Source organism: Pinus tabuliformis, chromosome J (genome assembly GCF_031772625.1).
Source record: "Pinus tabuliformis cultivar Carrire ecotype Pingquan chromosome J, CPIR1, whole genome shotgun sequence".
Lineage (NCBI taxonomy): Eukaryota > Viridiplantae > Streptophyta > Pinopsida > Pinales > Pinaceae > Pinus > Pinus tabuliformis.
In genome coordinates, this window is record NC_142295.1 from 17,169,908 (window position 1) to 17,181,953 (window position 12,046).

Genomic DNA, 12,046 nt, shown 5'->3' on the forward strand with positions numbered 1-12,046 from the left:
GAGACTAGCAACAATCAGGCTCCAACATTCACATGGTATCATACTGAACACAGTTAGTTTAGTAATTTGGGATGTTTTTCCGTTGTTGATGCAGTAGCAGCAACAATTTGTAGTGTAGAGGCAATTGGCAGTGGTAGTGCCAGCAGTAACACGGATGTAGAAATTCAGAGGGAGTTGCAGTATGGATGTAGTGTTGACAGTGGTAGGGTCAGCAACAGTACAGATGTAGCATTTGCGCAGTAGTTGGTGGACAACATGTCAGACATCAACAACGCAGAGGACGATGTTATGAAGTCAGGGTGATTCTTCAGTGGGAGGCATTGATAGAGCACATTCCTCGCTAAGAGGGAGTTTTGATTTCTGGTAGCATCGGATGTGCTCTAAGTCTCAAATTTTACGGGGAGACTTGGGCACATGTATTCCAAAGAACCCAGGAAGCATTTTGGGAAATTCCACCGAGAAACAATTTTATTAAAATAATTAACTATTTTTAAAGGGACCCTAAGTCTAAACTTAGGAAAATAAAATAATTAAAGGGTATTAATATAAACCGTGGGTGTAACTTCTAGAAGAAGATGAGAATCAAACATAAATGATTTTAGCCATTGATTAGCTTCTAATTTGGGTCGTTGAATGTCAACGAGGAGATTATTTAAGGAGGCTTGAGGGTCACTTGGAAATACACAGAGAGAGTTCAGAAGTTCAATTTTTTGAAGCATAGCAAAGGAGCTGCCAGGAGAATTTCGATAGTGAGCTTTTACAATGAGGGGTAGGGATAGTTGGGTTGGAGTATCTTCTCCAGAGCCCATGATATGTAGCAGAGAGGTAGAGGAACACCAGGAGGAGGCAACGTAGACCTAGGAGGGGTTGACACTGGGCCAGAAGGGCCCACGTAGTGCTTGATGTAGAGCCAGAAGGGCTCACGCAGAAGCAGTGCAGTCTTCCAACAGAAGTCCGAGATTTGCCGGGGAATTGACGTCTGAGCTGGGAGGGTTGACGTCAGAGCTCCAGGAGGCAAGTAGACCCAGCACAAAGCTGACGCAGAGCCTTTGAGGCTGATGCAGGGCCTACGTAGGGCCAACGCAGAGATAGCCGGGGACAGTTGGTTCAACTGCCGGATCAGCCGGGACTTGCTAGGTAGAGTGAGGTAATCTCACTAAGTTTTTCTGCCAGTTTATTTCTCTGTAACTGGATTGCCATAAGGGCATCTAAAGTTGTATTCAAAAACTACTGCTTAATAATATAAAACCCTCAGAGTTGCTGCACCGGTTTTCCTGCATTGGGTTTTTCCGGGGACATTTGTCCAAAAAATACTATGTCACTTATGTGTATCTTTCTCTATTGTTTTGTTCTTGTTTTGGGCAAATCAATTAATTAAGTGAAGGCTGCAGTTGTATTAGCTTCGATATTTGTTGTAGGAAGCAGTAAATAATTTGTTTCAGCAATTAACAAATAGGAGAAGTTTAATCAGTTGCTGCAATAGTAGATTCGGGTGGGATTCTCGAATTTTCACATTGAGCCCTTGTTTCTAGGATTCTTTATATAAAGAGAATTGCTTCCTTGTGAAGCCTTGGACCAAAATTGTGTTTTTCTTGAAGACCTCCTAGTGAGATCATTTCTTACTTTAAACCTAGAATACCAATTATAAGTGATCTCTTCCATACCGGGACTCTTCCCATTGGTGAAAGTCTGTAAAGAGCAGGGGGTTTTGCCTATGGTGACAGTGGGCCACTACCCCATTGTTGCTTATAGGTCTAGTTTATACCTTGCAGGGTTTCTCTCTCCAAGGTCTGCTAGATTTTGTGGCAACAGTACTCAAGGATACTTTTTGGTGGGGAGGGCAGTGGAGTGGTAAGGAATCAGGATTATCTAAAACATGAAGTGGAAAACACTAATGGACAAGTACTGAAAGGTCAGGTCTAGGAGCATACAAGTGCTTATCTCGTGCCTTTTTCTAGTTTCTAGTTTGACAATAAACAATGATTTAACTGTGTTCTAAACATAGTACTGCTAATCTGCCATCAATATTTATTCTATCACAAGTCTATATTATTAATCAGGAACAATCAAGAGGCAAATACAATGGTGGTGACATGCTACTCTGATTATGCTCAGCTAAGTCCAGATTCCATCTTATGATCATTTTATGACCACTATTAAAAGAGCCAATAAATTGGTTTTAGTATATTGTTTGCTCAGTATACAATCCGAGTTAAATAATTTGTTAAGGCCAGAGGAAGAATCATATCATAATGATACGACCCTAATGTTTTTTCCTCTCTTTATCCACTCTATAGCATGGTGATAACTAATTTCTTATTTTGTCAAGGTAACCCACAAATAATAATTAGGTGTCTCTTTATACTCTCTGCTACTCCTTTATATCTACCAAATGCAAGTTTAACATGTCAGGTGTTACTGGCTACATTCCACTACATTTGTTGAGTAAAAGACAGAAATGGAACTTTTATTATCGTCCTTGGAGGATCCCAATAGGATCTATGGGATGTCATCAAACGCAGAGTACATAAGATTTGTACAACTCTATTTAGCTGGACAGGGTATGTGATACAAATTATATCTCTTTAACTATTTTGTAAATTGATAAATTTACTAAACTATTTAATCTCGGCCTATGCTAGAAAGAAGATTTTTCTATATTGTAATAATTCCTTGAGAAAGCTCCCTAAATGTCTTGCTGGAAAATTCAGCAATGCTTTCAGTTGTCTGTGTTAAAATGAATCACCAAATGCTTAAGTCTAGAAAGATCTGAAGATGAATTTAATCTTCAATATCTTGTTCATCCTATAGGAGAAATTCACATTCTCCTTCCTTTCATTTCTATATTGCTATTTCAAATGCCGGGTTATTTGAAGTTTGAACTCATATTTATCCTGCATATCACTTATCTTTTAAAGATCGATATGGGCTCCTGCAAGTATTTCTGCTCCTGATAAATGACCATGGGATTCATTTCCTTATAATAGAAGTTCATATTTTCCTTCTGTTATTCCACATTTTATCAATCACTTTGGATTGAGCTAGATCTCTATAGCTATTGCCTTTTCTAGTAACTCCACATCAGTTATCCATATTTTGAACCAATCTGTACATGTACTATACCAGCCTCTCACTTCTGTTTCCATCATAACCTGATATGGGAGATAGTTTTAGTCCCTTGTGTTGTAAATGTTTCCCATGTTTGTAATAAAGTGAAAGTGTCTCCTAGGTCAATCTCTCTTGGGCCTCTACCTGTTTAACATAATTAGCTCCAACCTGTTTTGTTATAGTTCAGTATGAATTGATTTTTGAAATGGTTGTCTTTTCACAAATAATTTTCTTCTTTTTTCTTGGCTTGATATTTCCATTTGTTGATAAAAGCTTGAGTGGATGTGTGATAATTGCATTCTTTATGATGGGCAAAATGATAAATATCACGATTCAACCTTTAATGATAGCTTTTGGAATGGGCATAAGGAAAGTGAAATAGACAGTTGTAAGGGTTGCAGTTTGAAGATTTGAGGTTCATGTGTAACTTTTTGATCACAAATGTATGATAAGGCTCAACAAATGGAAATATAGTATGACATTTAGCTGCCTGTGTATTAAACACTCTATTGACAAACAGTAAAGATGCTTCTCATATGGATGGATAGTTGGCTCTTTGTAACAGTATGTTAATTGTTGTTCCATTTTCACACTAAGGCTGCCATTGACCTTCCTACATGCATATTCTCAAGCAAGTCAATAAGATCTTCAATCCATGGATTGTCTTGTGTTAAAATGGATGCAATTTTTGTTATAGAACTTCCAATGTTTCATTTATAGCCATTTTTATCTTGATTTTAAAAATTGTCCTTTTAGGGAGTAAGTTTTATTTGTATCTCATAGCAAACATTAGAGTTTTGAAATTCTATATAGATGTATGGTTTAGATCGAAATGCCTTTTGTGTTTTTGTACTTAAATGTCTTTTAGGTTGTGTTTTGTTTGTCTCTTTTGGTTTGTTTTATTGACAGACGTGGAATACTTGAGACAACAGACAATGATACTAAATACAACAAATTTTAGATTTTGAACTCGTTCTATCATGTTATTGCATACCTGTACAGTGTAGCCTATGTTACCAGAAACCTAACTAGGAGACCTGTTTTTTGTTTCGTTTCGTTTCCTGTTCTCACTACCATTTTTGTCTGGAGACTACATGTGTATATTACTGTATTATTAATCAATGCTATATCCATAATATATGCTGGGAGGGGGAAGTGGATTCACATTTTGATGCCCTGAAACCCTTTATTCCCATTCCTCATTCCAATCCTGTTTCCTGTTCCATTTGCTGTTTCTAACTTTCTAGTAACACAGTCTTTAGCCTAACATAGTAACTATAAGCTTTTATCAAAATAATTTGTATTTCATGTATATCATGCTTTTTTTGGCGTCGTCGCTGAAATTATATGTTCATGTTTGGTTTGAACTTTGGACAGGGTGGTCCTGAACCTTGGATTGTAGAAGCTTTCGCTCGTGTGGCCAAGCACCCATCTGCTCAGATAACATCCCAGGTCAGATGTTCATCCTCCTTTTTTTCCTAGTTCTTGAAACATGATAGGTTGATCCTCCAATTCTGACACCAGTTATTGCCAACTGAAAGGTTGTGCATCCCTCAATGATTTCCCTTAATTTAGTGAATATCAAAATGATGGCATTGGATGAGAAAAAGGGAAACATTAACTGCCAATTTATTAGCACATAAACAAGTTTTATATTCTTAATTCGAGGGTCGCAGAATTGTGTAGTGAATATTGATTCTTCTCTCTATAATTTGCACTCTTCTGGCATTAAAGAGGATGTAAATGTAAATAATTTATTATTTTAACATAAATACTGGTATCACCTAGATTCAGGACAAAGTTGAAAGGGAAAGCTCTAAATGGTTGATGATGTACTATTGCTCAACAAGAATTGAAAATGTTATGTGGCTGTAAACAAAATTTATTAGATGACATCTACTGCATCTAACACGTGGCAGCTTAGAGCATTCTCTTATATCATTGGCGATGAACATATAAAAAGGAAATTCTCAATGTTCTATTATCCACCTCGCCGAGAGATAGTAGTGGATTTCAACAGCAAGGCAATGATTTAAAATATTTCTATGGCTTTGGTTAAATAATTTGTGTGCATTATCTATAAGGATTTAGTTTTCTCTTCAAAAATTTGTCATGTCTGCATTAGTATATCATTGGGGTGGTTTGTGGTAATCTAGTTCAAAACCCTTAAATTGTTAGTTTTAGGGAATTAGGTTCAAAACCCATCATGGTTGCTGCAGGGTAATTGCATTAAAATCCTTATATTAAGGTTGATAGGCAGTGGTGGAGAGCTTTATTGGAGTTTTTTTTAAAGGTGGGTATTGGATGAACAAATCCAATTTTAAGATTAAATATATTATGTTTATGTGACAATGATATAACATGTAAAAAAAATGTTAAGGGTGACTAGGTGTTTCAACTTTCAACTACCCTAACTGTGTTAGGGTATTGGAAAGCAGTGTTACTAGACTCACCTGAGTTACCCAACTTGGACGAGTTTGACATGTTTTTGACCAAAACTGTGTTTAATTGGTCATTGGTCAGTGACTCAGCTAGAGGCTGAGCCAATGTCTGACTTGGCTGAGTCAGCAAAATTGTGGTGACATGGCTGAGTCAAACATGGCTGCATCCACATCCGTTGATGTGGGAACTAGTATGTGGAAACAAAAACAAATGAAAAAAAAAGAACCCACGCCCTTTAACTCCTAAGCCCAAATGGCTTTAATTTTTGAACTTTAAAGTCAATGTGATTTGAATTTTAAGTTCACCAACTTAATTTTAAGATTAAAAGTTAAAGGAAGAACCCCTATTCCCGATGATTTGGTGATGGAATCAGGCCCATCGGACCTCAGATAGAGAAAGTAGATTTTTGGAATAAAAATAAACTTAAAAAACAAATTTCAATAGATATGCAAAGCAGAATGTTGTAAATTCCCAACCTCAGGCTATCTGGTGCTCAGATTAGATGGACTACTAAACCTGAAGGAGTACATTGGACTGATATGGAGCCACTTAAACCACCAGAGGTGGATGAGTAAGGTGTTGGATCTTCAAGGGCTGCCCCTCAAGTGGGGAGTACGACAGATGCGGTGGCTGATCTTGAAGACATTCCTGGGGATTCAACCCATGCTGATGATCTTGATGGGTCACGAGTCATGACTCATTGGATACTATGTACTCATTAGATTGTAGCTTGATGATTTTTTGGACTGTAGAGGCTATTTAGACCTGTAATGTTACCTATTACATCTCAGGGATTTAAGTTTATGTATCTCAGAACTTATAGTTTATGCATCTCAGAACTTATAGTTTATGTATCTCAATGTAATTTTGCCAAGTGCACCCTTACATGCAATTTAGTGTCTAATCATTTGTATTTTATTTAATAAGTTTTTAAATATTTAGTGGATTTTCTATTCGGCTGAGTCGTTTTCCAAGACTGAGGCAAGTTAATTTGAGGCCTTATTGAGTCCAAGCCTGATAACATTGCTCTAAAAGATGTAATCTGAGATTGTATAGGTGAGAGCAGTGTAGTTTGACTCAGCTAAGGCTCGTGAGTCTTACCAAGTCTTGTCTGGTTTGAGTACTCGCTGAAACTTTCCCACTCACCAGGCTCATGGGAAACTCACCATACTTGCCAAGATTCACCACAAGTTCACCATCAAACATACCATACTTTTTTTGCACAGAATTTACTATATTTTAAGTTTATTATTATTATTATTATTAATATTTTTTGGGTATTTGCCACATCTTTGCTGAGTCACCAAGTCTTGCCAAGTCCCAGGCCAGCCGAGTCTTTGTCGAGCCTGAGCATGACAACATTGGGTGATAGAGTGGTACTTGTGTTCAGTACATGGGTAGCCTACCTTCGGCTCACCTTATAGTACAATGGCTGCAATATTATTAATAATAATTGGCATTTATTACTCTCCATTTTTTGTGTTTGATATGATGCATGTGTATTTATAAAATCTTATAACTCTGACTTTAGGTCGGACTTGGAGAAATATTTGGCTCTGAGTTGGTTATCCAGATTCCAAATTTTCGATCCCTGAGATAAACAATGAATTCCTTTTAATATATATATATATATATATATATATCTATATATATATATATATCTATATATATATATATATATATATCTGTTAGCCTAATGTAATAGTCTTAATGTCAGTAGATCATGTTGCCGCCTAGATCCACACCTGGGATTATCGTGGAGAAAGTCTCTAACTCCACTTGGTGTGGCCTTGGAGGCAAGTTGCAAGTTAGGTCTGTCACCCAATTCCCAACTCCTCCATCTAGGCTAACTCCTAGTGAAGCCAAGGGTTAGTCCCTAAAGAAGAAAACTAAGGCTTGATTAGTGCCATGCTAAACAAGTTCTAGGAATTAATATGGTTTAAACCAATTTGCAATTCGCCACTAACAAGATAGACCCGTTACCGCTCAATCTAGCAGGGGTCCTAGGAGGGGTTCCAAAGGGGCAACTACTAGACCAAGTGGCAACAATGGGACAAGGACCCACTATCACCTTAGTCGATGTCCCTTCCTCTTTATGGACTTTCACCGATGGGAAGAGTCCCAATATAAAGGAAATCACAAGGATGGATAAGTCAATGATAGGGTATATAGTGATCCCTAAGGCCCATTCACAAGAGATACTCAAATAATAAGCTTGCTTGCTTTAGGGGCAAGGTGAGGGGCTTGTTACCCACCATTTTGTGGATGATATCACTAGGAGATTTTTTTTTTTCGAGATGGTCCTCAGCCGGCAGCCAACAGCCCCTTGCAACCACCAACTAGCTCGTTGTGCCATTTCTCCACCACCTAAGCCAACCATGTGGTCCCTCACCCATCTGCGATGATTGTATGTTTGAAACTTTGAAGGTGGGCTGCCCGAACCTAAAGGTATGCCTTGTCATTTGGTAATTGGGTATTATAGTTTGCTTATCATGGATATTTTTGGGCATGGATTAATGGGGGGATTCGGCGGAAAGACTGGGCTAGGTCTGTGCTCTTGTCCCCTAGACCTCTTTGGGATGTTAACCTTGGACCCTAGTCCTGCGGGACCTCTTTTACTGACCTTTGGACTTTAGGGATGGTACTACATGGAAAATCCCGATTTTGGTTGCGTGGTCCCGTTCCCTCATCCACATATATCACTCCCCTTCCACTCATTATAACCCCATTCATCATTTCTCCCACCTGGGTCCACATAGGGTTAGCCTCCCCCTCCCCTTGCCCACACCTTGGGTCGGGCCTGGAATGATGCCCTAGAGGTTGATGTAGCTGAAAAGAAAAGTAAAAGCATAATTGGCCACATTCAACAGGAAAATGTACCACAAAATGCAAAAGATGGTTGGGACAAACACATTTAGCACGTGGGAAAAAGCCAATACATGAGCTCTACCCCATTATCATGGCCATCACCTTGGTTCCTATAGGCCCTAGATGAGCCTCCTTTATCATTCAGGAACCCATGATTGTCCCAACCCCTGGTGGGCAATGAACCGCCCTACCTTAAAGGGGATATCCACTGCTATACCTTACACATCATGCTCTTATCCCTTGAGCCTTGAGCAGTTAATCAAAGAAAAATCATAAAAGGCAAAAGACATATAAAGAAGGGTGGAAAAATCAAGGTTGGGGCACCTCATGCACCACGATTGTTCCCTCCTATACATTATATACCGAAGTGTGGGCTTCCCTTTTACTAGCTACCCTTGTACCCCAACACGTGGCCCAAGGCTACCCCTTTCATTCTCTACTCCATTCATCTCTTTATCACATGGCGCCACCCTTTGAAGGATGTACCTGTTGTCCTTTGAGATAACCTAAGGTCAATTAGTTATGCCAAGGCATCTATAATGTTTTGTTGTTTTGAGTGATTGGATGACCAGTGAACTATTTATAAACAAGTGCTTTAAAGTTAGACAGATTTTTGATAAAATGAAACGTTGTTCTTTAACTGCACATGGTTAGTTTGATTTTAATGTGATGGAGAAGTAGAGCATGGAGAGGTATAATTGATTTTATATTCAAACTGAATGTTAAACCATTTACAAGAAGAAATTAAGAAAAGAGTGCTTTCTTAATCAACAAAATATAATTAAACTATTACAGAGATCTAGTGTAATTTATGTTCAAAGAGGAATTTACAATAACAAATAGTTCTGTAAATTAATCTCTTATTTAAATTACAACTTCACAGAGGATTCAAAATGAAATTGATATTCAATTAAATTTTAAATCGGATGACTGCAAAAGAATTAATTTATATGAAGAAAACATAATGAATAGACAAGATGGAATACAACTCACTGAGAGACAGACCATATGAGGCAAATCCAAAATCTTTTATTATCTCAAAAATGCTCCATCTTAGTACAAATCTGCTTGATAACTTGTTCAAGGGTTCAACCCTCAATACTTCGATAGAATGAAGTATTTAAACCTAAGTTGCACGAAACGGGGAAACGGGTACGAGTTTCCGAAACGGGAAGCGATACGAAACGCGACCTCCCCAAATTTTGGAAACGGGGAAACGCGAATATATATATATATATATATAGAAAATATTTAAATATATATATGTGTGTGTGTGTGTGCAATCATAAAGCATAAATGATACATTATAATTTATTACACTTAAACATTAAGATTTAATTTACATCACATTTACTCATGAATGATCACATAATGAAAATAAAAATATCGGAATATCCAAAAGCAACCTTTATTAGATATCCAAATCTCAAAATCAGCCTTTATTTATATTAATATATGAGGCTGCAAGTACAATAAAGACTATAAGGCTGTAAGAGAGAGATCCAAATCAAGATTTTCTGCATCCACATCCCATTCTTTAGAAGGACCACTGTTGTATTGGGAGTCTCCTCCTAAATAGTCGAACGACCTTAGTGCTCTTGATTAAATACACGTTTCATACCCTAGTACCCTACATGATTTTGATTATTGGGAGTTTCCCCTGCATAGAGGGCTTGGTTCTCTTGATTAAATAGAAGTTCCATACCCTAGTACATGATAAAATCCAATGGAAACATTGTAACCCCCTCAATCCTGAAATCCTGAAAAACAAATAAGTCTGCTGGATTTTGAGTGAGATCTAAAATTCTACTTTCTCCATATGAAATCCAATGAGGGTGAAACCACTCTCAAACATCCTGAGTCATTTCATGGTAATGTTAAAAATTTAAGTAAAAGGATGAAAATGAAAAATAAAGGAGAATATCACTTTTACTTTAAGAATTTAACATTACCATGAACTGCATGTCAACACTAGGGCAAAAATTCACTTTTATAACTTTAGACACACATTTAGAAAATTAAAAAACAAATTTGAAAAACAAAAAATTAAAAAAAAACACAATTCAATTGGGAAACGCGGGCTGTACGGCCTGGAAACGCGTTTCCAGGCCGTACGGTACGCGGAAACACGTTTCGTTTCGTTTCCCGGGAGGAAACGACCCCTAGGGCCACGTTTCTTGCAACTTAGATTCAAACAAAATTTGCAAAAAGATTATAATTAATGCCTCAGTGACACGACATTCTATTATTGACTTTGAACTAATAGAAAAGAAATAATGCGATCAAAAGGAATGAATCTGGTGAAGTGATTCGGACATGTTGCCCTGCTCTGGAGGAGAATAGTCGCTGAGTGGCCCCTATTTGGGTGCTGCGCTGGTGAAGTTGACCTGTCTTTTTAATCCTGGAATTCACACAACTTATCCCACTGCTCTTCATCTGGAATAGCAATCTTTGTTACCTTGCGGTAGATCTCATCTACCTCAATATACCGAGCAAAAGTGGGTTTTACTGCAAAAATGTGTTTTATCTCGTGTTGGATAAAACTCATGTTGCTGATAGCTTCATAAAAAGCTCTCCCTGTCATAGTACCTTTGATGTGGGAAGACTTAGCTGTATCCTTTGCAATGTCTTGAAGATTCTTCTTGTAATCTTCCCTGGTCATCAATTTGTCATTGATCACAAATAGAGAAGGCAGACCTTTCTTGTTCAATGCATCTATTCTAGTGAAAAACCTGTTAACTGCTACCTCCAGAGTGTGACATTTCTCTGTCAGCTGTACAACCAAGTTCTTCTTTGTTAGAACTTTCTTTACTTCCAGGATGGTTTTTGTTCTGTCATCTACTCCTAGATCATCCAACTCATATCTGTTTTTGGAATTGAGGAACTTTATGATGCTGTTGGCTGTAGCAGGCATTTCTCCCAATTCAGCATTGATAGTGGAAATGGTTTGCTTGGCTTTCTCCATCAATTCCTTCTGCTCGAATATAATCTGGATACATGGCCAAATTTCATCTATTTCTTCAATGATATTGTTCCATATGATTTCTTTAACATGGGCCAGTGTGTAGCCAATAGAGGACTCAGCTGCTGACTTCTTCCATACCTCTATCTGATTTTGAGCTCTCTGTAGCTCTGCTGCATGAAAAGTCTCAGTCTTTGTTTGATGATCTTGTAGAAGATTGACTTGAGCCTGCAATCTTTTGATCTCTTCAGTCTGGAGAGACATGTTCTGTACTGCATTTGCCAATTGATCTGCAGCATCCCCTGTGCTTGTTGTAGAAGATGTGACTGTAGGAATGGCTATGATAGGGAGTGCTTCCAAAGGGACAACAGTCATTTTGGTAGCTTGCTCCTTTTCTTTAATCATCTTTTCCATCTCTGTCTCCATTTGCTTCAACTGTGCACTCTACTCCATGATGAGCTTCATCATGTCTGCCTTTTGTGTCTCTGTTTCTTCAATATCCTTGGCCATAGGATTTTCTGTAGCTGACAATTTCAACTGTTTCCTTAATGCTGCTATGTCTAAATTCTTTTTCTTTACAAGCTCTTCTGTAGCATTGATGTTTGTAGGGTCATAAACCACTTTAATCACCATGTCCTCTAGAGTTTTGATCCTGGTGTCTTTGGC

General features: G+C 37.8%; 1 protein-coding gene across 1 annotated transcript in view; it reads left to right on the forward strand.

Moving 5' to 3' along the window:
- LOC149225193 (Zn-dependent exopeptidases superfamily protein) overlaps positions 1-12,046 on the forward strand; it is a 608,410-nt gene that overhangs the window by 141,906 nt on the left and 454,458 nt on the right. Inside the window, 1 exon segment of the mRNA XM_089379887.1 lies at positions 4,486-4,560. Coding sequence (XP_089236013.1) covers positions 4,486-4,560 — 75 coding nt within the window.